Source organism: Camelus dromedarius, chromosome 21, assembly GCF_036321535.1.
Source record: "Camelus dromedarius isolate mCamDro1 chromosome 21, mCamDro1.pat, whole genome shotgun sequence".
Classification (NCBI taxonomy): domain Eukaryota; kingdom Metazoa; phylum Chordata; class Mammalia; order Artiodactyla; family Camelidae; genus Camelus; species Camelus dromedarius.
The window spans coordinates 21,784,389-21,811,414 of record NC_087456.1 but is presented as its reverse complement, the minus strand read 5'-3'; the positions used below and the strand labels follow the sequence as shown (position 1 = coordinate 21,811,414).

Genomic DNA, 27,026 nt, shown 5'->3' with positions numbered 1-27,026 from the left:
AATCTCATTTCTAGATATGTATTCAAAGGAATCACTATCTCAGGAGATATCCCCGCCCCCATGATAATTGCAGCATTATTTACAATAGCCAAGACATGGAACCAATCTAAGTGTCCATTGACAGATAAATGGGTAAAGAAAATGTAGCGTGTATATACGGTGGAGTATTATTCAGTCATAAAAAATAGAAGGAAATTCTGCTAAATGAAATAAGTCATATTGAGAAAGAGAAGTACTGTATGTTCTCACTTATATGTGGGTTCTAAAAAAGCAAACTCAGAAACAGAATAGAATGGTCATTGCCAAGTGCTAGGAAAGTGGGGGAAATATGATGTTGGTCAAAGAATATGAACTTCCAGATACAAGATAAATAAGTTCTGGGGTTGTAATGTACAGCATGTTGACTACTACAGATAACAATATTGTACCATAGATGTGAAAATTGCTAAGAGAGTAGATCTTAAGTGTTCTCATTCACCCAGAAAAGATAATTACATGAGGTGATAGAGGTGTTAACTAGCCTTCCAGTGGTAGTCATTTCACAATATATGTGTAATCAAATCATCACATTGTATACTTTCAATTTACACATGATCATTTGTCATTTATGTCTCAATAAACCTGGTAAAGTAGGAAATCTTAAAGTAATACCAAGTGTTAGCATGGATACATAGTAACATGAACTTTCATATTGCTAATTATAAGATAAAAAGATAATTTCTAAAAGTTCTTATGACAAGGAAAAATATTTTTTCTTTTATTTTGTATCTATATGAGATGATGGGTGTTCACTAAATTATGGTAATCATTCATGAAGTATGTCAGTCAAATCATTCTGTACACCTTTGAACTTAAACAATACTTTATGTCAATTATGTCTCAGTAAAACTGGAAAGAAGAAAAGATGTAGCCACTCTGGAAAGCACTATGACAATGTTTAAATTGCAAAATATGCACTTACCATATGCTCCAGCATTTCACCTATGGATATTTCTCCTAGAGAAATGATAACTTATATTTACACCAAAACCTATACTCAAATATTTAGGCAACATTATTCATAACTGACAAAAATTGAGAATGACTCAAATGTTCTTTAATGCAAGAACGGATAAGCAAAGTGTGGTACATCCAGACAGTAGAATACCACTCAGCAATGAAAAGAAATGAACTACTGATGAATAATGATGAACAATATTGATGAATCTTAAATGCATTATGCTAAGTGATTGAACTCTGTTTCAAAAGGTTCCATACTGTATGATTCCATTTGCATGGCATTCTGGGAAAAGTAAAATATAAAAATAGAGAACAGATGAGTGGTTGCCAGGAGTTAGGGTTGGTAGAAGAATCTGAATACAAAAGAGGCAGCACTAGGGAATCCTTAAAGATTTTAGAATTGTTCTATATCCTGCCTATTACGGTTATTACAAGAATACATGCATGTGGTAGAAAAAACTCATAGAACCATATACCCCAAAAAAGTGAATTTACTGTATGTAAAAATTTTATAAATGATTCAAATAAATATATCAAATATTAACACTTATTTTCATATGTTGAAACCATGGCTAAATTCTTTTGCTTTTATTATTCTGTATACTCTAGAATCTATTTAGAAAATTTATTACTTTTATAATGAAAAAGTAAATGTGATTTGCAAGTAAGTATCATACTTGCTAATATATTAGCTTAACCACAACCAGTATATGACTGGTATTTAATAATATACAACACATGGTAATAAGCAGAACTTCTGGGTAAGATTTCAAAGGATATCAGATCATGAGTCACCTTGTTTTCTAGATACAAATAAAAGACAAAGTTAATAAAACCTTTTCCTTTATACAATTAAAGATTAGTAGAAAAAAGGCCTGTTTTATATATTTGGATATACCCTTGGTGAATAGTTATTATTTCTGATTCAACAATCAAATCTTTCAAGTAGAGATCATATCCTTAGTGAAACAGTCCGTAAGTGAACCTCTTTCTTACTTGGATTTATTTATTATTATTTTCAAATGTAGGCATCAGCATTCCAAATGGTGAGCGTTCTATCTTTGGGTATTTTGTGGATATACAGCAATGTGAATTTATACCATGGTCAGAATTACTCCCTAGTATTCAGACACTAATTCAAAGAGGTAAGAATATTATAATAACTATGCTCTAACCTCTCTAAAATATTGAGATTATATGTAAAACTAGTTATGTCAGCAACTTTAAGGACTGATGTATTCCCAGTTTGTACATAAACCACTTTAGATCTTTGTTTACAAAACATGCCTTTTAAAAAGAACTTTTGAATATTGCTTTCTGAGGAAGTTTAAATGTATTTAATTTAGTCAGTTGTACATTTTAAAACTATAATTCATGGAAAGAATTTCTAATGGAAATATTTATTATTTTAATTGGCTGTGATGATTGAAAGGAGAAAAGAGAAGGGATTTCTCCTAAAATAGGCAAAATATATATGTAAGAACTACACTTGATTGTAAAGGAAACTGCTAAATTAGAAACAAATATAATAATCATAGTTTTACAAATATCCACTAAATGTACTAAATCATTATTATTCTCAATATTCTGCTTCTACATATAGAAATAAAGATGTAGAAAGTTGTTGTATTTTGAGAGCTTGGTTTAAGTTAGAGGCAAGAACTTAATATAGAGTAATGTACTTCATGTAGATTTCTAGCAAATATAAAAAATTCAATAAGTGAAAATTGAGTTGAATTGCTTTGAGGTGAGGTTTCTCTCAAGAGCAAGTTCCAGGGTCATGAGCCCTGTGAACCCATACCCTGTTAGATCCCATCTGTTGAATCAAAAACTTTCTTTTAATTTGTCAGTGAGGCATCTGATTTGGTTCTTGAGGTGGTCACTGCTGATCTTAGTGGTAAGGAGCACACTCCAAATACACATAGACCATGGACACAGGGTCCAAGGCTGCACTCTTCAGAGAGGCTCTGCATCTCCCTGTTTAAACTGCTAATTTTACTCATTGTGAACTTGATGTGCAGGAACTTCTCTTGGAAGGTTTCATTCATGTCCTTCTTGAGGTCAGAAGGCTTCACATATTCTATCTCCATTGTCATGTATAACACAAAGATAAGGACCTGCTTATGCTCATATGGCAGTTCTATTTTTAGTTGTTTTTTAAGGAACCTCCATACTGTTTTCACAGTGGTTGTACCGATTTACATCCCCACCAACAATGTATGAGTGTTCCCTTTTCTTCACATCTCCTCCAGTTTTATTATTTGTAGAATTTTTGATGATATCCATTTTGACAGGTGTGAGGTGATACCTCATTGTGCTTTTGATTTGCATTTCTCTAGTGATCAGTGATGTTGAGCATCTTTTCATGTGCCTGTTGGCCATCTGTATGTCTTCTTTGGAAAAATGTCTCTTTATGTCTCATTTTATGATTGGGTTCTTTGTTTTTGATATTAAGTTGTATGAGCTATTTGCATATTTTGGACTTTAACCACTTGTCGCTCACATCATTTGCAAATACTTTCTCCCATTCCATAGGTTGTCTTTTCATCTTGTTGATGGTTTCCTTTGCTGTGCAAAAGCTTTTAAGTTTGATTAGGTCCCATTTGTTTGTTTTGGTTTTTATTTCTTTTGCCTTGGGTGACCAATCTAAGAAAATATTCCTAGAATTTATGTAAAAGAGTGTTCTGCCTGTGTTCTCTTCAAGGAGTTTTATGGTGTCATGTCTTATATTTAGGTCTTTAAACCATTTTGAGTTTATGTTTATATATAACATGAAAGAATGTTATAATTTCATTGCTTCACATATAGCTGTCTGGGTTTCCCAGTACCACTAACTGAAGAGACTGTCTTTTCTCCATTGGATATTCTTGCTTGCTTTGTTGTATATTAATAGACTATGCATGCATGGGTTTATTTCTGGACTCTCTATTCTGTTCCAATAATCTATGTATCTTTGTGCCAGAACCATGCTGTTTTGATTATTGTAGCTTTGTAGTATAGTCTGAACTCTGGGAGAATTATATCTCCAGTTTTGTTCTCTTTTCTTAGCATTACTTTGGCAATTCTGGGTCTTTTTTTGGTTCCATATAAATTTTAGAAATATTTGTTCTAGTACCATGAAAAATGTCATGGGTATTTTGATAGTGATTGCATTCAGTCTGTAGATTGCTTTGAGTAGTATGGACATTTTAACAATATTCTTCTAATCCAGAGCACAGGATATCTTTCCATTACTTTGAATTATCTTTAATTTCTTTTATCAATGTTGTGTAGTTCTCAGTTTATAGGTCTTTCACCTCCTTGGTTAAGTTTATATTTATTTTATTTTTTTGATATGACTTTCAATGGGATTTTTTTTTAATTTCCCTTTCTGATATTTCATTATTAGTGTATAAAAATAAAACATATTTCTGTTTATCTTGTATCCTGCAACCTTGCTACATGCATTTATTAATTCTAATAGTTTTTGTGTGGAGGTTAGTATTCTCTATATGGAGTATCATGTCATCTGCAGAAATTGACAGTTTTACCTCTTGAATTCCAGTTTGTTTATCTTTTATTTCTTTTTCTTGTCTGATTGCTGTGGCTAGGACTTCCAATACTATGTTAAATAGAAGCAGTAAGGGTGAGCACCCTTGCCTTATCCTGAATTTAGTGAGAAGGATGTCACCTTTCAATGATGAGTTTGACATTGGCTGTGGGTTTGTTATAAATGGCCTTCATTATGTTGATGTATGTTCCCTCTATACATACTTTGATGAGAATTTTTATGATGAATTGATGTTGAATTTTGTCAAATGTGTTTCTGCATCTATTGAGATGATTATGTGGTTTCTGCCTTTCCTTTTGTTAATGTGGTGTATCATGTTTATTGATTTGCATATGTTGAACCATCTTTGTAACCCTGGAATGAATACAACTTGATCATGGTGTATGACCCTTTTTATGTATTGTTGAATTCAGTTTGCTAATATTTTGTTGAAGATTTTTGGATCTACGCTTATCAAAGATATTGGCCTGTAATTTTCTTTTTTCATGGTGCCTTTTTCTTGTTTTGGTATCAGGATAATGGTGGCTTCATAGAATGAGACTGGAAGTGTCCCCTCCTTTTCAATCTTTTAGAAAAGTTTGAGGAGGATAAGTATAAATTTTTCTTTTTTGTGTTTGGTAGAATTCCCCAGTGAGACTGTCCAGTCCTGGATTTTTGTTTGCAGGGAATTTTTTTTTTAATTACATATTCTATTTCACTTCTACTGATCAGTCTTCCAAATTATCTGTTTCTTCTTAACTCAGTCTTGGCAGACTGTGTGTTTCTAGAAACTTGTCCATTTATTCTGGGTCATCCATTTTGTTGGCGTATAACTGTTCATAGCTTTCTCCTATCACTTTTTGTATTTCTGTGATATTGCTTGTTATTTCTCCTCTTTCATTTCTTTTTTTTTTTTATTTATTTGAGTCCTCTCTCTTTTCTTACTGAACCTCCTACAGGTTTGTCAATTTTGTTTATCTTTTCAAAAAATCAAGTATTGTTTTATTGATCTTTTCTATTGTTTTTTAATCTCTATTTTCTTTTTTTTCTCTGTAATCTTTGTTATTTCCTTCCTTCCTTCTGATTTTGGTCTTTCTTTATTCTTCTTTTTCTCATCCTGTTAGGTAGCAGATAGGGTTTTTTATTGGAGGTTTTTCTTGTTTTTTGAGGGAGGCCTATTATTACTATGAACTTCCCGCTTAGGACTCCTTTTGCTGCATCCCATAGATTTGTGAAGTTGTGTTTTCATTTTCCTTTCTGTGGAGGTATTTTCTGATTTCCTCTTTGATATCATCATTGACCCATTGGTTTTTGTTTTTGTTTTGGGTAGGATGTTGTTTAGTTTCCGTGTGCTCCTTCTCTTCCTGTTTTTTTCCCTTTGGTTGATTTCTAGTTTCATATTGTTGTGGTCAGAAAAGAAACTTGATATAATTTCTCTCCTCTTTAATTTGTTGAGGCTTGTTTTGTGACCTACTGTGTGCTCTATCCTCTATGTAAAGTCACAATCACAATAAGTATCACAAAGAGCTAATTCATTTAATGTATAAGTAGCTTCTACAAGTCAAAATAAAAGACCAATTGCTCATTTCCTTTAAGAAAATGATAAAAATATAAATAAATAGTTCATAGAAAAAGAAGTTGCTCTAAAATACAAAAAGAATTGACTCATAATATGAGAAATGCAAAGTAAATTAGAACTAGATATTTTTTTTTCACCTATAATATTGATGAGCATCAAAAAATTTGATACCTTTGACAAAAATGTGAGGACTCTGAGACTTTCAAACATTAGAGGGCAATTTGTCAATATCTATCAAAACTATAAATCATACGCTATTTTATAGTGACCCAGCAACTCTACTTAAGAGAACTATTCAACATATGTGCAAAATGACATGTGTGTATTATATAAACTCAGCTTTATTTATAATAGCAAAAGATTGGAAATACTGTAAGTATCAATCATTGGAGCACTGGTGAAAATTTTGTAGTACATTCATTAAATAATAGTAATCAGAAAAAAATCTTTACTATTATAAAATGATCTCTAAAATGCACTAAATTTTTTAAAATTGCAAAACAATGTACACAGTATGGGACTTGGGTTACTAGGATATAGGTGAAGGAGATGCTCACATTGCATGTAAGAGCAAATGAGTAGGTTTGTTGGTAGAAAAATCAGAGTTTGCGTATGGTGGACTTAGAAATGTGTGTGTGAGTTCACTAGCTGAGAATATGAATGGAAAGAGAAAATATCTGAGATCAGCAGAAGTTCACAGGCACTTCTAACAATTTTGGCTTATCTGTGTATGTTTAAATTGTTTTATAATGTACAGACTTTTCCAGAAAATTATTTAGTACCTAAAAGATGAGGTTAACATTTATTTATAGGTCATTTGAAACTTGAAAATAATTCTTAATTTAGGAGCTTCAATACTAGCTGATACTCAAGGATCCAGTGAAGACGTCTTGAAGATAACAGAATGTGGAGAGAACATTAATTACATTGCTACCAGAGACACAATGTGCCTTTCATTTCTCATAAGCCTTCTTTTAAAGAACTCCTGCCCTGTACTTCTCACAGGTATTAAAATATTTAAATAAGAGTTTCAGAGTTAGGAAGAGGCTTAGTAATTATTTAGTCCAACTATTTTATTTTACAAATGGGAAAAAATATGCCCTGGAAAGCTATAGTGACTATATCAATATGTATTCTTACTAACAGTATATGAATGGCCATTTCCCCACATGTTTGCCAATACAGGACATTATAAATTTTTTTCATCTTTTCATTACCTTCAAGACAAAGTCCAGAAGTAGAACTATGGGACTAATATATGTATGACCTCTACAGCCTGTGGGCTAAGATCCTCAGAGAGGCACTGATGTTATATTGCTTGATTTATTACTTCAGTTTATACACATAACTACATATAAGAAAAAAATAAAGAAATTGCCTGATTTGAAAAAAATTTTACACACATAATTCCTCGACCCAATGTTAAATTTTTTTCAATCCTTTACCATTATTTAGTATCATTACAAAGGAGTAATTCAGTACAGCTCCTACTCACTCTTAACATTTATTTCACCCCATTAAGTTATCTTTTCCAACTCTCTAAGTTGTGTTGTCTCTCACCAGAGACAATAGTATCACTTTCCCAGTTCTATCGTCAAAGTATTCAGACAAAATGAAATTGGAACTCTCTGGTAACCCATACCTGGCCACAGTTTGGTCTAAGGAAATTCTTAGTTTTACTTAATATTTGATGGATTAAAAAGTCACGACTCTCTGTTCTACTGCAGTAAGGAGTTTATCATCAAATTTGTCTCCCAAGTTGTGTTGGCAAAAATTTTCAGGAAAAATTAATTTCATGTAGTAGTTCTGCTGTTCTATAAGCAAAAAGGTTTGCAATAGACTTAACTGAACATTTGATAAAAATAATGACTAACTCCTAATCTATTCTTTTTTAGGAAATGTAAGTAATTCATATGATTTTAGAGATTTTTATATTAACTTTCTTGTTTACCCATTCTTAACCACATTTTTAAAAGGGAAAAGTAAAAATATACTTTTTGTGCAATTTTCAAATGAAACAAAATGTTATTGTTTCATTTTAATATGTTAGCATCTATTCATTTTCTTGTATGTAAATCTAACCTAATGCGTTTTTCCCCTTAGGAGACTTTGGTGTTGGGAAGACCACTGCCATTAATCAAATGCTTGAAAAGTTAGAGGGCTCAGGAGCATTCGATGTGAAATATGGGTCAATTTTAGGAGAAGTCCTTTTATATAACGAAATTAAAAAATCAAGGTTGTATTTATTAAACTCTAAATTTGATTTGTCTGGTAAAAAAACAAAGTTTGCCTTAATATATAAGGCTTTTAAAAAGCAAATCTGTTGTGTGAAAATGCAGAATTATTCAAAGGAGGAGTTAAGAAGAAAATCTTTATTACTTTTCCAAAGTATTAACAACTGAATTAATTCTTTTAAATGAAGAATTCTTACATTTATTTTAAATATAACTAAGTTTAAAATCTCAAGTTGCTTTAAATAATAAAGTGCAACTCTAAACTGTTTTCTTCCCTGAAAAAAATACACTTAAAAATTACAAATAAAATGTTGTGTATAATTGGTTTTGCTGCAGTAGAAATATATTTCCTTCTTATCAAATGTAAAAAGTGTTCTTCACAAAAACTTTGTCATTCTGTGTGTCTCATCCTGAAGAAAAAAAAAAGGAATGAGAGAGAAATTTAAATTGTGCAAATAAAAACTGTAAATGTTTAAAGATAATTCTAATTCTGTTAAAATATTAGAGAAGCCCAATGTTGTTTGACTTGAATGAGATGGAATCGTGGAGAAAATCATATCAGACCTTTCCTCTAATCATTAGTCTCATATATCCACCTGCCTGTGTCTCATCACATGTATACTTGGATATCTCATGAGCATCCCAACATTAACATAGCCAAAACATAACTCTTGATTTCTCTTCTAAACCTATTCTTCCTCCAGTGTTTCTCGTCACAGTAAATGAGACCCAATTATGCAAGCCTGAAATCTAGAAATTGTCTTTGAATTCCCCTCTTCTCTCTCACCAGTCCATCTCCAGAGCCCTTGTGATTCCTCCCAACCCCTATGTCCCCATTTTTCCCTGCCCTGTAACTAATTTCCTATTAGTCAAGTCTGTTCTAGCTTCACAGTACATCTGAATTCCTCTACTTCTCTTTTTTTCAATGTCACTTTTAATCCAAGCCACCACCATCTATGTCTCACACTAATGATTTTGGAATAGAATCCTACTGTATTTAATTAAGGCCTTAAGAAATCAGAGAAATAATTAAAAATTTTAATACATTAATACAATAGGAATCATTCCTTATCCAAATTATTATAATCATAAATAATGGAGTATGAAAAAATTGATTTTACTGTACGTTCAGTCTTTAAACGGAAGTGGATTTTAACATTAAAGAAAGATAACATAAGAAAAAGGAAGCCTTAAAGACAAAACCAAAATAAAAGTGAATGGGCCTTTTATGGATTGATCCATAAGTCAAAATGCATTTTATAAAGAGACATGAGAGTTAACAACTTCCTATCCATAGAAAATATCCATAGCCTGGCATGCTAGGAATTTGCCCAGTTAGTTTTTTAGAGTAAGCCTATATTTTGTTAAATTTGAGTATCAGTTCTAATGGTGACACTAATTTTATCTTTAAAAGTGTGAACGGAAAAAAAAAATTTGTTTCCTTATAGGAGATAAAAATAAAATCAATCACACACTAATACTTTCTTTATTTTTTGTTCATATGGCTACTATAGTAAATAAGCTAATTTTAAATCCTTAAAACGTTTTATTCCAATAGCCTGAAACAGAACATCAGCATCTTGCTTTCTGAAACTAATAAGACAGCAACTGGAAGTCTAGGTATGTATTACAGTAGTTTAAAAACTTTCCTATCTCAGCCATTTGCAAGTCATTTCATACTGTCAAATATCTTAGAAAAAAAGGTTCAATTGTTAGTTTAAAATCCCGAAAAATATCCACTATCATTTCAAACTGTTCTACCCTACTTGAAAGCTAGAATGGTCATGGTAGAGGGGTCCTGTAACTGCTTACCAGAACGCTGATACCCTGGCTTATCAGTGGGAACTTAAGACTAAGTCTAAAAGTAACTGAAGATAACTGTCTATTCTACTCTTCAATGCTTTTAGAAATAATGCGGTAGAAAAGCTGCGATTCTGTAGGAGTTCTCAAATCGAGCCATACAATAGAAAGACACATGAAGTTTCAGAAGCCTCAACTTTGAAAATTCTGATTTACTAGTGTTGGGAGCAGCAATTCCATTTCTGAAGAGGAAAAGATAGGTGGCCGAGAGAAATCTACAGAAAAGGAAAGGGAGACTGGCCACAAGATTCCTGCAAGAAGAGATTTTTGATTTTGTATTTACCTTTACTTTTGCTGTAGCTCCATCCCAAATAATCCTTCTGGATGATTCTCACTCCAAGAACGTGTCATTTGGTGGATACACCTACGTGCTGCTTTTAGATCTTTCATGAGTAATTTCATTATAAATATAGCATACTGGAAATCTAACTATTTTAAAAGCAGGAAAAGTTATATGTGTGTATTGTGCATAAATGAAAAGAGGGTTCTATGAGTTTTCATACCGTTGCATTTGACTACAGTTGCAGAGACACTTTTAGCCATGAAGATGTAAGGAAATGTTTGGAATTATTTCAGAGTTGATATTCCTTCTCTCACTAAAATGTCCTCAGAGTAATTTCTTGAAAATGACAACGATACATTAAAATTATGTCATTTTCATATTTCTTAACACCTTAAAATAAAGCAGAAATATTCTTAAAGCGTTGTAAATTGGTTTTCTTTCTGTATTTGGCATCATAGATAAGATTACAAAAAAACCGGCAGTTAAAACTGATGAAAGTTCATTTAAAAATAACAATAAGGGAATTATAATCTCTTCAATAAACTTTAACATCAGTACAACAGCTGCCAAAGCTAAGGAGATGATCCTTAAGAAGTTAGTAAGAAGAACTAAAGACACTCTTGGAGCACCAGAAAGCAGCAGGGTAAAACACCTCCCGTTAACTACTGACTAACATGCTGACTTACTACTCAAGTTATAAAATGACTTATTTTAATTAATACTAATAAGTAGAAAAAGATAAGTGTAATATACACTCCTAACATTACTAGAAAATATACTTTATAATGGAAACTTTAGTTTTCAAATCAATATAATTCAGTTTACAACATGATGAATTATACTGATTCAGAATTATTAAAGCCAAAAGAAACTATTGGAATCTGAATTAAACATGAGCAGATAAGGAGGCTGGAAAATGAGTTAGATGTCAGTTGGCTTTTAGCACATTTTCTTCCAGTGGCCATGGCTTGAGACTCTAAAAGGAAGAGAAACTTGTGATATCCAGAGCCTCAAGGAAAGGTGTTACGAGAATAGCTTTGTTATAACTTAGACAACACCTACTTCCTTGAAATGGTATTAGGTGTTTCTTATTCTTACCCTCAGTCTGCTCAGTACATTATTAACTGTCCATTTGTTAAACCAAACCCTCTGTCACAACTGAAATGTACAATCAGTGATTCCAGTTCAGTACCATAAAATAAGTTCAGGGCCTAGAGGTTTGCAGGATTGATTAATAAGAAATTAAAAGGAGGCCTTAGGAGCCCTTGAGTTTAACCCCCGTGCTCATCAATTTCAAGAACTTTTAAGGGTTTGCTTCAGATTCCCTTAACTTTAACTAAAGATTTAGATAAAGTTGGTGAGTCTTTGCTTAATTGCATACATTTTAGGGATTTTGAAGAGGATAATAATTGGTCAACCTAATCACAGAAATGAAAAATGCAGGTAAGAGAAATTTTGATCAAATCAGTTTGTAATCATCCAGTTGGTGATACAAAAGAGGAGAAACTAAGTGTCTTACAAAAAAAAAAAAAATGATACAGTTACAAATTAGGTAATTCAAAATAAATAATTTTTTTTTAAATTTTTACTTGTTTTATAAAAATAAATGCAGCCTAAAGGGGCTAATTCACACAGAGATTACAATCAATACACTTAAATGCATAGTATTTTCAAAGGTTGAAAGTAACACAGATTTAAAAACTGGAAACATGTCTGAATTTTCTGCTGGCTGTCCATGACAACAGCATTTGCAGAAGAATTTTTAAAGTCTAGTTCTAGATGACAGTTGTATTCCTAAACCAAGATGCATATGAAATAAATACTGAAATACCTAAAACAACGTGTTGCCAATTAGGCATTCAACAGGAAAATGTTAAATGAATAATAACCACATTCCTTTGTAATAGCCCTGATTAGATTAGTTGTTTTCTAAAATCACACCTTCAAAATAGAATTCAGTCTGCTGATTTTAATAGAAAAATAGACCTTTGGCCTTACCCCATAGCATACTTAATATTTCTAATTCATAAATTAAAGAAGTTTAATTTTTTTTTAAACCTTTTGTCTTCCTTAAGATTGTAGCATTTATCGATGATCTGAATATACCAGAATCAGATATGTATGGAGCACAGCCACCCCTGGAATTAATCAGACAATTATTAGATTTGGGAGGAATTTATGATACTGAAAAAATTGCATGGAAGGTAAGTACATACTAAGATATTGTTCAAGTTAAACATTGTTACTTAACAATGAATATTTATAACAATGTTGAAGGAATTAAGTTTGAAATACAGAAAATCTAATCAGATGGACATAAAGAGCAAAGTTGAGATGCTGATTTAACCATGCCAGTTACATCTTTGCAATTTAGCACAAGTGCATGGGTTCATAGAAATTCTACTTTTAGTAGGATTAAAACTTTGTGGAAATTGCAAGTGTGTCCTGTAGGTTTAGTTTCTGAGCCAAAAAATGTTCACTATTGTTAAGCCCATTAATAATTAATCAAATTTTTCAGTGCATGAGCAGTCAATGCGTATGAGAAAAGCTAGTGAAAATGTGGCTTAAGAAACACATCCTTAATCTCTGTGTAAGACTACTCTGCATCTTTATTTTCAAGAACATAAAGGATTTTCAGAAGTATTAGAAAGTCAAAAAAAATTCCAGGGAGGTATTCCTGTGCAATTATTTTTGTTGAGTTGAACTAAATCAGAATGGCTTAAGTTTAAATAAATAAATAAATAAATAAATAAATAAATAAATAAATAAATAAATAAATAAATAAGTAAGTAAGTAAGTAAGTAAGTAAGTAAGTAAGTAAGTAAATACACTTTTCTCCTTATTTGTTCCTGTTCTGGAAATCACAAGCCCTGTGTTCCAGAACTGACTTTATCATTTAAACTTTCCTCGATTCAATTCCTCATCTGTAGAGTTAGATGGTTGTATTACAAATGGTTTCATGTCTCAGACAAACTTGAGTCCAGGATCCTGGATACGGCATAATTGCTGGTGAGTGACATCAGCTCAGACACCAGTCAGACTGTCTGAATCAACTATCAACCCAAAGCAGAGAAAAGAATCCAGATGCAGCCCACCAGGGAGAATCCCAGAGACTAGCGGGGCGAGGGGTGGTGGGGAGAGAAAGCAAGAAATAGGTTTAGTATATACAGCCTGAAGAAGTTCCTTGAACTGACAGGAAAACAATGAGGCAGACCTTTTTGGGATTTCTGTGGCCTTGGACATGAGCATAGGCAGAGAAAAAAGCTGTTAAAATCACCCTGATGTGAGCAGACTAGATGACTCATTATGATTCCACCTAGTTCTACAATGCTGTGATGCTGTAATACGTCAGATTATTATGTGAACAATCAGTCTTGTCACCCAGCTAGTCCTGGCTTCTCTGGAGATACTCTCACCAGGCTTTTCTCCTGATTTCTCACTTATCAACAGAATCCTTTTTGCTAGCCTCAATAACATATTGCTTATTTTCCAATGACTTTTTTTTTTTAAATAGGATATTTCTCGATGACATTTAGAAAGGCTCCTAGAAGTAACATGTCTTGGAATTACATTAAGGTTGTGTTAATTCTTCAGAGGATATAGATTTCTATTACTGTCATAATTTTTATTTTGCATTAAGTAATAATCTTTTTGCCTAAACATTCTTAAATCTTTCATCCTTTGGGGGGCTGGGAAATGGGTGTATATTTCACTCTCCACAGATGCATTTAGTTACTCTTCCTTTTTACTCTTCCCACAGAATATTCAAGATCTCTCTGTAGTTGCAGCTTGTGTTTCTCCAGTTGGTAGGAGGACTATTAGCCCACGTCTGCTCAGACATTTTTCAATTCTGGTATTGCCTCATCTCCCACAAAGTGCTTTACATACTATTTTCCAGGTAATATATCTAGTTCACCTTCTATGAAAACAAACAAAAACAAACAAACAAGAAACAGTTTAATTCTATAGTATAAAGGTAAATGTGAGAACTTAAAACCACTAATAAAAAAAGAAAATTCTCTTAAGGGGATGGATTTTATTCTTCCGTATAATATTTTCTGGCCTATTGTTATAATTTGTCTCTAAATAACAAAAGCATAATTTAGCGTAGATAAGAAAAACACATTGGTGCATGCTTAATGAGTGTTTAAAATGTAGATCCCAAGATTTTATTTTCAGAGATTGTAATCCAGCATATCTGAGATGGAGCTCAGGAATCTGCATTATTAACAAGCATATTCAGATTTTTGCTAGTATTTGTTCTTTTCATTTTCTTACAGAATAAAAAAATAATGAGAAAAAATTCTGAAACATCTTATTCGGAAAGTGGCTCAACATGAAATCTAGTTTGATTAGAAAATAAGTCTTATGCAAGATTACTAAATTCTTCAAAACTAATTGGTATTCTTCATTATAACAAAATTTAAAGCTTAATTTTTAAAATCTGTTTTTCAAAAAGAACTTAATAATTCTACAAGTGATCAATAATCTACACCTCAAAAAAAAGCCTGATATAGAATATATACATATACCAATTTTAACTGAGATAATAGTTCTATCATCTTACATTTCTTCTAGTAACATCTACTGGGGAGCAAGCATATGGAAGAATTTTCAGTATCTCTGATATGCATACAGGTGGGGTATCAATTGTCCCCAGAGGACACATAACATGTGCCTCTAGATCATTCACCAAATTAGGACTAATTGAAATTTTCCTCAGTTCTCAACATCCAGAATGTCTTTGCACTAGTCAGCCACCTGTTTAAAATGGATTTTAATTACTAATATTTTAAATGAAATTAATCCTCCATTATAGTATACACATCTCCTTAAAATGGAGATTACTAGAAATATTGTGCTGAAAATTTTTTTGGAAACTAAACTATAAAATTTCTTTTTAAAGGCTCATTTGGGAATGTATTTCTCCATCAATAACTTCACGCCCGAAGTTCAGAAAACTAAGGATCAAATAATATCTTGCTCTCTAGCTGTATACTATCAAGTATGTCAGAGTATGTTACCAACTCCAACTAAATGTCACTACATGTTTAATCTTCGAGATATGTTTAAGGTTTGTTTTCAAATTCATTCTCTAGCTTAATTTTAAAATTTAAGTTGAAGAACTATAACTACTGAATTGACTCGTTTTCTCTCTCCATTTCCCTACTCACTGACACTGCCAACATTAAATCGTTAGAAGGGGAAAAAAAGAGAAATTCAAGTTAATTGGTTTTGCTGTTTATTAGCAGCTTATCCCATGAGTCAGTTTAAAAGAATCATTACAATAATTCCATACAGAGAATTCAATGGTGAAACCACTAAGGCTGTTAGAACATTTGTACCAAACCAAACTTGGGTCCACTCGCCCACTTACAGTAAAGCCCATCTAATGACACCAGGTTGTGATGAAGGAAAATGCAGCGTTTATTGCAAGGCGCCATAGAAGAATCCAGGACAGCTAGCACTAAAAAACCCCCAAACTACCCAATGGATTGTAGGCAAGCATTTTTAAAGGCCAGGGGAGGGAGGGGGATCTCAGGGTATGTAATCAGCTCGTGCACAATTCTCTGATTGGTTGATGGTGGGGTAAAAGGGTGATGTCGCAGGGGTTAATCCTTAGACCCCAGTAGGTTTGGGGGCTACGTGATCAGAGTCATCAAGTAATTTCTTCCATTTGGTGGAGGTTTTAGAAGCTGTACAATAACTCAAAAAATGTGCATCAGATACTATTATCTAGGTACTTTACAGAGGAATTAAAGCAGAGGACATGGGGGAGGGGTCTGTCCCAGGAAGGCCCCATAGGGTCCTGCTCAGTTACATATTGGCTAAGATTCTCAGCATGGAAAGAAGTGGCAAGATTATAACATAGACTTTGGTTTTGCTTTATTTCTGAGATTTTATTGCAGCTCTCAGAAAATGAAAGCATGTATGCATATCATAAACATGCTGAATTTTCACAAGCCTTGCTTTTTACACCAGGGAATGTTGCCAACAGTGCTGATTTAGTCTTCAGCCTTGGTCAAAGAATTTTCAGAAATAAAATATTAAGAGAAACAATTTTTGATTTGATCTTTCTCTCCTTGTTATGGGACTTTAGGCCAAAATAGCACATACAGTGTTTGAAATGGGTTATAAGTATTTTTAACCCAAATTTGAAATCTTAGAACATATCGACATTAAGAAGCACCTCTATATCACCACCAACCCCTGAAGAGTCCTTAAACCCTCTCCTTCTAAAGGTGACGCTGTGCCAGTTTTCTCTGATTTCTAACTTGCCTATCTCATCAAAAATCCAGATTATCACTCATAGAAATTGACAATTCTTACCTTGCTTCTATTTGTATGGAAAGACAAACCTGCAAGAATTGAGCCTTTACAATCTACCTTATAATGTTATTTTTTTTTAATCCCTAATAGCTTCTCCTAGGATTGCTACAAGCTGACAAGTTTGTTATCAACTCCAAAGAGATGGCTGCTCTGTTCTTTGTTCATGAAGCCACCCGAGTGTTTCACGATCGCTTAATTGAGCAAACTGAAAAAGGGCTTTTCTATCAGTTTCTTTCAAAGGAAATTGAGAATTATTTTCAGGTAGTATTATATATTTAAAAAATTATTTTAAATGGTGTTTTGATCAACAGCATTGTTTTATAAACATCCTCAGACATTTCTGTAATTTTCAATTTTTCACTTGAAAATGTCTTAATAATTATAGATTTGGTATGATGGAAATGATGAGGTCTTGATGCCTTTGCTCATGCATTTGTCCTTTTAAGAGCCTCCAAACTGCTTATTTCCCTCCAGGACTAGCAGATGTGTACATTCTCTTGATCCTCAACAAGACCCCTCATCCATCACCAGCCCTTTGCGCTATAGTTTCTGTGGTGCTTCTTTAGTCCAGGTCATAAAGCAAAGTGCTTCAGTAACTGATTTGCACTGAAAGGGTTGTAACTAAACAGAGCTGTGAACTCGACTCCGTTATTCTACCTCTTTGCTAACTCCTCTCAAGAAGATTAAGGAATTCCTTTGGAATTGCTTTCCAAGAGTCATTCTTCTTTTCTTTTCTCTCTTCTTTGGTGGTGCCAGTTTCTCCACCCTATTCGTAGCAGTCCAGGAAATTTAATAAATTCAATGGTACAACTTTATTTACAACAGTGAAAGAGAAATTTGGAATACAACCTTTATACGTAAAGATACACACATACGTATAAACTCAGAATACAACACACATATATGTAAATCTGTGTCTTTATGTATGCATACATAGGTATACACATGTACTTTTTAGATAAGTCACAAATTCAGAAAACTTAAAAAAAATTTTTTTAGATACTCCTGTCATTACTTTCCTTTAATCCAAGTTTTCTGCTCTTCAGCCTAGATCCTTCTTGGTATAATTATTCATGTGAATCCACACCACTTCCACCCTTACCAATCTTTTATTTAACACTTAGTAAAATAATCTTTTCATTAGGTACGCATCTCCATATTCACCAGCACCTCTGCCTACTTGTCTAGAATCTCTCAGGGCTCTACCTAGTGTGCAGTTCTTCTTTCTTTCCCTCCTTGAGACTACTCTTTTGTGATGCTTCAGACTTACCTTGTCCCTAGTTTCTTCACTCAGACACTGGAATCTCCAGCCCTTTCTTCTGTTCTCAGTTTACTTCCCTAATAGCCTGAGAAGCAGGTGAATGCAGAGGTTACAAACACAGGTGCTGCCCAAGTTTCAAAGCCCAACCCTTCCATTTATGAGTTGTGGAACCTTAGGCAAGTGACCTCTCAGTTTCCTCATCTCTGAAATAAGAGAAGAAATTGTACCTACCTTACAGGACTGTGGTGAGAGTTAATGGCACTAATCTGTGTAACGTGTTTAGAGCAGTTTCTGACACATAGTAAGTACTCAGTAAATGTAAGCTATCATCATATTGAGAAGAACCCGATCTTACATACAGGCAGGTGCTTTGACAGAAAGAGCCTGAATTCTATAGTTAGACTTTGGTTTGACTTCTAAAACTGTCTCATATTACTCTGGGTACTTTATAAGCAACATGCAAAACCATTTGCAAAAACATTTCCAGTCTTCATTCACTGCGCTCTCTCTACCACCCTGAAACTCTGCCCCGGTATCTCCCACCTCAGTAACTGGCATTACCACTGACACCTCCATCCATGTGAGAAATTTGAGCATCTCACCCTCATACTTTAGCCAAAATGTAGTGTGGTCTCTATTGCCTCTTCCTTTACACATGTAAGTCCCTTCCCTTGTCTCACTCCTGACCATCCTTCAAGATTCACCTCATGTTTCCTCTCTCGGTGGCCTTTTCTGGCCAACACCACGTTCTTTCCAGGTTAAACATCTTTTCTTTGTATTCTCAGAGGACTATAGGCTTTTCTTATCAGAGACCTTATTAAGGTATAATTGCCTGTCTAACCTATAAGTTCCACAGGAACAAACTCATTGGTTTTTATTCCTGTCTAAATCTCCAGAATTTAACTCCTCCCTTACTGGGAGTACTGTTGGTACTTGATAAATATATCTGGAATGAATGAATAAAGGAATAAAGGAAGGAATGCAGAGACTTTGCTAAAGTAACTACCTAAAGAGAATTTATTCCTGTCCCAGGAGAAGATCCAAAACTCCCTCCCTACACATTCCAATTGTAATTTAGTTTTAAAACTTTGCTAGACCAAGGAATAGACGTAAAGGCAGTATAAAATGACCAAGTAAGTACTTATAGGAGACAGGTCTTTCCCTAGTAGAAGTCAGTCCTATGGACAGCAAGGACAGCTTCAGTACCCTAAATTAAAGACGTATTAATCAAACCTTCTTTAAGAACATAAGGATGTAAATTACTCCTGCAAGAATTTGGGTTTATACAATACCATTTAATCAGCTGATTGGCTGGCTGGCTGTCTTTTTGAAAATGTGATAATTCTAATAATGGTTAAAACTTACAATGTGCCAGGCACTGTTTTAAGAGCTTTATATATCATTACTCAGTTAAATCTCCATAACATCCCTGGAATATAAGTCCTGCAGTTATCGTCATTTTATATATGAAGAAAAATGAGGCAGAGTAAGATTAAGAATTTGCCCAAGGTTACACAACTAGTTAAGTGGTGGAGTCATTATTCAAAACCTGAATATCTGACTCCAGATACTCTCTTAACCATCATGTCACACTAACCTTCAACCATTAGGGTTATTTGCTAAACAAACATAATTAGGAAATTCCAGGGCTAGACACCAAGTGAGGTAAGTTCTGAGACCTACATGGAACTAATGTAGTACCTGCCTCCAAGCACCTGTGTTAGACAGACCTATGCACACATCACAGTGGTGGAACAAAGGAAGAAAGAGTACTTTTCTCTACCTGGTTTCAGAGGAGAGGGAAATGGTCAGACTTCAGGGAAGGGATAGCCCATGACCTTGGTATGAAAGACAGGCAAGAGTTTGCCAAGTGGACCAGAAAAGCGAGTATGGTATGGAATTTTGTAGATCTATGGTGATAATTAACAACTGATTAAGGAAGATTCTCTTTTTCAGATTGTTAGTGAAACTTCATGGTAATGACATATTATTCCCACAGCAGAGGTTCTTCACCTGAGATTTGCAGGCACTCAAAGAGTCCTTAAATAGATCTGTATTTCAATATATTTGGTTTCCTTTATAACCTTTGCATTTTACCATATGTATTTTAAAATATTATTCTGATGAGGAGTCCACAGGTTTCTCTGTCAAACGGCACAAAAAAGGTTAAGAACTCCTGAGGCCTAGATCTGTTGTGCCAAGAGCTTTTCTGACACAAGTTTATTATATTAGTTTTAATAACAAGTAGAATTATGCTATTAACAGATACTATTAAATTATTATCTTGTAATAGATTCAATGGACCAAAGAAAAACTGGTGAATGACTCAATTATATTTGTGGATTTTCTGGATATAAACAAGTCTCATAGAAAGAAGAGCTATCAGAATACTAATGACTATAGTAAACTTGCTGATGTACTTAATGAATTCCAAATGAAGTTGAATTCAGCATCTCTGGAGGTAAAGATATATACTATATAAAAATCTAAGGAGTGCTATATACATATATATATTTATTTATATATACACCTACATGTGTATATGGGATATAAAATCAAATATTAAGATTGTGTGTGCATGTGTGTGTAAGGGCAAGAGAAATCAGGAAAAAGGTGTGCCTTCAAATTTTAAAGCAGACCATTAGAAATGCAGATTTATAGTGTTCATGTTATTTTGTCTCATTTAGTAAGAGTATAATTGTAAATACAAGGTGCACAACTGAGGCTGTAAAGAGTTGAATGATTAAAGTTAATGGAATCAATAAATGCAAGAGAGAGTGAGACAACATGGTCTGAAGCAGCAACAAGTGGCACCAATATGGATGTGACTCATTTAGTCTTCCCCATTATTTTTGTGGGCAGAGCTGTGTTGGAGCACAAACACCAACAAAATCGCAGATGCCGTGAACCAATTTCCTAAGACTCTTCCTCCCAGCACTTGTTCTGCTCCAAGATGGAGCAGTAGAAAAGCAGCCTAGATGCTGCTGTTCTCCTATTCATTCTCTTCCCTCAAGCCTATGCCTCCCTGCTTCCCCCTAAGCTTGCTTATCAGAATACTGGCAAAGGGACAATCATCATTGTGCAAATTTATTTTCCCGTAAATGTAAACCAGTTTACTAGACCTAGATTACTAGATTACCAAAGTAGTTATTCTCATTCCTGTATCCTGTATATAAAACTACAGTGAACATTTAATTTCTCTATGCCTATAATCAGTTTATTTGTTCCATTTTCTCTGGTAGATTTCTTGCTCCATAGTGTTCTTCAGGCAAGCCATACAACACATTGCAAGAGCTACAAGGGTCCTTCGACAGCCAGGGACTCATATGTTACTGGTAAGAATTTAAATGTTTCAAACTGTTTCAGTCAGCAAAATAAAAATTAAGGAAATCCAATCAAATCTTCTCTGCTTACAGAAGTTTTATTTATCCACACTTTCCATTTATGAAAGCTCACAGTCATTGAATCATATGAGAAGATCCTTGTCCTCTCAAGAGTTTGTATAATAAATTTATCAGCACATAAAAATGTTATTTTTTTTGGAAGGTATTTGATATGAATAAAAGTGATGCATCTGGTACCATCTCTAGCATATCCTATCTTCAATATTAATATAGTATCGGCAAGGTGGATCTTGACTTCAAAAATAATACACTTACTTGAATATTTATTTAGAAAATGAGTCTTTACACAAAATTTTACTTCTCACAAAATCAAATGAGAGTTAAATTCTTGGAAAATCTCCAAATACCTTAAATAGAGAAAAGCTTTCAGAAGGCTAAATAAAATCCAACATATTTAGCCAATTATATAAATCACATTATTTATGACTATTTGTTTAATTTATTATGTATGCGTATAGTTTTATTTTTTTATACTTTATAACTAGTTATATACATACCTTTTTTTCAAAAAGGACTTCTTTTTGCATTCAGATCTTTATTCAAACAGTCTTATATTTAAACAGATATGTACAGGACTAATTAAAAGGAATTTAAAAATTGGAAAATGGAATTAATCAAAAATACAAGGGCACATCTTTCCACCAGCAAAAGTATTCCTTTACTAACCTTTCCCATTCCATAAACAGCATCACACAGGGGAAAACCTGTGGCCTAGGACACTCTGCACAGAAGGATTATCATTCAGAAGAGGAGAGACAAATGAACTTCTCAGACAAGTAAAAACTAAAAGAAGACAGCAATACTAAACCTATCCTAAAAGAAATGTTGAAGAGTTTTCTCTAAGTGGAAAGGAAGCAAAAAGTGATTTAAAAAAAAAAGGCAAAGTCCCACTAGGAAAGGCAAAGATATAGTAAGGACTGAGGATCAGCCACTTAAATAAGCCAGTACAAAGATCGATAGACAAAATATTGTAAAAGCAACCGCAACTACAATAAATAGTTAAGAAATAGACATGAGATGTAAACTATGATATCAAAAGCACAAAATGTGGGGAAGGGGAGTAAAAAAGTGTAGATCTTTTAGAATGTGTTTTAACTTAAATGACCGTCAATTTAAAACAAGTAGATACAGTTATAGGTCAACATATATGAACCCATGGTAACCACATATCAAAAACATACAATAGATACACAAAACTAAAAAGAAAGAAATATAGGCATACTATTAGAGAAAATCATCAAACTGCAAGGGAAGAAACAAAAAGAAGAAAAGAATAGAGAAGAATTGCAAAGCAACTGGAAAACAAGTAATAAAATGGCAATAAGTACACAACTATCAATAGTTACATTAAATGTTAATGGAATACATGCTCCAATCAAAAGACATAGGATGGCTGATAGGATTAAAGGAAAAAAAGACCATTATTAAAGGTCAAGAGACTCACTTCAGGGCAGAAGATACACCCAGACTAAAGTGCTGAGATGGAAAAAGGTATTTCATGAAAATGGAAATGACAAGAAATTGAGGGTAGCAATACACACGTCAGATAAAATTGACTTTAAAACAAAGACTATAATGAGAAAAAGAAGGGGATTGTATAATGATAAAGGAATCAATACAAGAAGAAGATATTATTATGCTTATTAACTTATACACCGATACAGGAACACCTAAATGTGTAAAGCAAATACTAACAGTTATAAAGAGAGACTGACAATAATCCAATAGTAGGAGACTTTAATATCCACTTACATCAATGAACAGATCGTCCGGATAGAAAATCAATAAGGCAACAGTGGAATTAAATGATGTAGTAGACCAGGTGGAATTAATAGATATCTACAGAACACTACATCCAAAAACAGTAGAATACACATTCTTCTCAAGTACACAGGTAACATTCTCCAGTATAGATCACATGCTAGACCACAAAACAAGTCTCAACAAATTTAATCAAAAAATTATATCAAGCATTTTTACTAACCACATGATGTGAAATTAGAAATCAATTACCAAAAGAACAATGAGAAAAGCACAAAACACACAAACACATGGAGACTAAACAACATGATACTAAAAAACAATGGATCAATGACGAAATCAAAGAAAACCAGAAAATAGCTTGAGACAAATGAAAATGGATACACAAATTTTCCAAATCTATGGGGTGCAGCAAAAGCAGTTCTAAGAGTTCATAGCAATACAGGCCTTCCTCAAGAAGCAAGAAAAATCTCAAAAACAAAACAAAGCAAACAAAAAAAAAACACCTCACCTATCACCTAAAGGAATCAGAAAAAGAAGAACAAAGCCCTATATGAGCAAAAAGACATACAGGTGGCTAATAGGCACATGGAAAGATGCTCAACATCACTAATTATTAGAGAAATGCATATGAAAACAATAGCAAGATATCACCTTCATCTGTCAGAATGGCTACCATCAAAATGTCTACAAATAACAAATGTTGATGAGGATATGGGAAAAAAAAGAAGCCTTGTACACTGTTGGTGGAAATGAAATTATTGCAGCCACTATGGAAAACAGTATGGAGGCCCCTCAAAAAACTGAAAATATAACTACCGTATGATCCAGCAAGTCCAGTCCTAGTTGTATATTGTGAAAAAATGAAGACACTCATTGGAAAAGATACATGCACTCCAAATTTGTAACAGCACTGTTTATAATAGCCAAGGTATGGAAGCAATGCAAGTGTCTATCAACAGATGAATTGATAAAGAAAATGTGGTGTATTGAAATATTACTCAGCCATAAAAAAGAATGAAATTATGCCATTTGCATCAACCTAGATGGATCTAGAGAATGTTATGCTTAGTGAAATAATTCAAAGAAAGACAAATACTGTGTGATATCACTTATTTGTAGAATCTAAGAAATAAAGATATATAGCAAAACAGAAATAGACTCACCGTTAGAGAAAAAACACCAGTGGTTAACAGGAAGAGGGGAGAGAAGAGGAGAGGGGTGAAACAGGTATAGGATTAAGAGATACAAACTGCTATGTGTAAAATAAATAATAAGAGTATACTGTATAGCACAGGGAATTAATTATAGCCATTATCTTGTAATAACTTTTAATGGAGTATAATCTGTAAAAATACTGAATCACTACACTTTATACCTGAAACTAATATAATATTGTAAATCAACTATATTCAATTAAAAAATGAGAAAATAGTATAAGAAGATTAATTACCAGGAAAATAAAACACTTATAAACATATACACACCTAACAACCAAGCCTCAAATTCATGAAGCTGAACGGATAGAACTGAAAGAAGAAATAAGCAATTCAACATTAGTAGTTAGAGGTTTCAATATCCCCACTCTCAATAATTGATAGAGCAACTGCATATAAATCAACAAGAATGTAAAGACATCAACAATATTGTAAAACAACTGCAACTGATTGACACATACAGAGCAAAATACATGTCCTTCAGAAGCACACATGGAACATTCTCTGGGACAGACCATATGCCAAATCAGAAAACCAGTCTCAAGAAATTTAAAAGGGTTGAAGTCATTCAAAATATGTTCTCTGATCACAATAGAATTACAACAGGAATCAATAACAAAGAAATTTGGAATATTCATAAATATGTGGAACTTTTATAGCACACCCCTAAGTATCCAATGGGTAAAAGAAGAAATCACAAGAGAAATTAGAAAGTACTTTGAGATGAAGAAAACAAAAATACAACATCCAACATCCCTAAGGTAGTGCCTAGAGGGAAATATACAGCTGTAAATGCCTATATTTTAAAAAGAAAAATCTCAAAAAAAAAAAACAAAACTAAATTAAACTTTCACCTTAGAAAACTACAAAAAGGAAAGAAAACGAAGTCCAAAGCAAGCAGAAAGAAAGAATAAGCATGAGGGAAGAAATTAGAGAATAGAAAACTAATAGAGAATATCAATGAAACAAACAAAAGTTGTTTCTTTGAAAAGATCATCAGAGTTGACAAACCTTTAGTGAGGCTGACCAAGAAAAAAGAGAGAGAACACTCCAGTTATTAAAATCAGGAATTGAAACAGGTTAGCCGTTCTGAAACTATATATGTATCCTTAAGTAAAGGATGACAGATGATGGAAGTCATTTTCTCATTGTTGGAGTGAGAGGTTACAGTGACCCATATAATAATCAAGTTGAAGACATCAGTTGAATATATGTTTAGTTTAATATGGATGGTTACATATAGAACTATTTATAGAAATATGAATATACAAGGGTTAACATACAAACATAAATTTCCTTGCTATGTCAGCTGAGAGGGCCTAGAAACAGTGGTGCCCCAGTAGTAACAAGCACACCTAGGACCCAGATCTTGGTGTATAATACCATTCTTACAAACAAACAAACAAAGAAACCAGGGCTCCTTAGAAAAATGGTTTACAATAGATCTGGCAACGAAAATACACTGTATGAGCATGGATTATCTTATAGTGCAAGAAAGAAAGTGTTTTTTTAAAAAATCATGATTATGGGAGTATATCAAAAGGACACAAGAGCCGACTAAAAGAGCCCCCAGTGGCCATACTCAAAAAAACAAAATAATTGGACTATAACTGAAAGTAAATAATAAATATCCATGAGTCTACATAAATAAAAAATAAACAAATAATAAATAAATGGAGGAAAACAGACAAATTCCCCACAAAGAACAATTCCAAGTAATGTATGTAGATACTCTGCCCTCAAGGAATTGGAGCATAACTCCCCAATCCTTAACTGTGAGCTACTCTTGGTGACCTTCTCCCAAAGAGTACAGTATAGAAAGGGGGAGATGGGGAAAGAGGAAGTTTACAATGGCGAAATCTAACAAATACTACCTCATGTACGTGATCAAGGTCAGCATCAACAGTGATAAATCATGTTGATAGTGTGTACCCTTGATACGATGTGATGAAAATGGTCCTTTATCCCTGTTGTCTTCCTCCCCAACGCACATAACTCCAGTCTAGTCATGAGGAAAACTCTCACAGTCAAGAGGAGCCTAAAGAGATATGACAACTAAATGTAATGTGGTGTCCTGGAAGGGATCCTGGAACAGAAAAAGGACACTAGGTATAAACTAAGGAAATTTGAGTGAAGTATAGACTTTAGTTAATGCCAATGTTTCATTAATGGTAACAATGTATCATACTAATAGATGTTAATAATAGGGGAAACTGGCTTGGGATATATGAAAATTCTTTTTATTGTAAATCAAAAACTTCTAAAGTAAAAAAAGTTCTAAAGTAAAAAAAGTTTATTTATTAAGATGGGCAAAAGATTTGAATAGATACTTCACCAAAGAAGATCCATGAATGACTAATAAGCCCATGAAAAGGTACTCAACGTCATTAATCATTAGGGAAATGCAAGTTAAAACAACATTGAGATACCACTACACACCCACTTGAATGACTATCATCAAAAAGATGGTCAATAGAAGATTCTGGCAAGAGTGTGAATAAACTGGAACCCACATACATTACTGGTGGAATGTAAAATAGTACAACTACTTTGGAACATAGTTTGCCCA

At 33.3% G+C, this 27,026-nt stretch overlaps 1 protein-coding gene across 1 annotated transcript in view; it reads left to right on the top strand.

Annotated features, from left to right (window-relative positions):
- DNAH14 (dynein axonemal heavy chain 14) overlaps positions 1-27,026 on the top strand; it is a 258,985-nt gene that overhangs the window by 136,664 nt on the left and 95,295 nt on the right. The window contains exons 42-52 of the mRNA XM_031438276.2: positions 2,028-2,144; positions 6,954-7,112; positions 8,211-8,346; positions 9,900-9,961; positions 10,943-11,127; positions 12,560-12,688; positions 14,245-14,382; positions 15,391-15,558; positions 16,905-17,075; positions 20,369-20,536; positions 21,318-21,410. Coding sequence (XP_031294136.2) covers positions 2,028-2,144; positions 6,954-7,112; positions 8,211-8,346; positions 9,900-9,961; positions 10,943-11,127; positions 12,560-12,688; positions 14,245-14,382; positions 15,391-15,558; positions 16,905-17,075; positions 20,369-20,536; positions 21,318-21,410 — 1,526 coding nt within the window. The remainder of the gene's footprint in view (positions 1-2,027; positions 2,145-6,953; positions 7,113-8,210; positions 8,347-9,899; positions 9,962-10,942; positions 11,128-12,559; positions 12,689-14,244; positions 14,383-15,390; positions 15,559-16,904; positions 17,076-20,368; positions 20,537-21,317; positions 21,411-27,026) is intronic.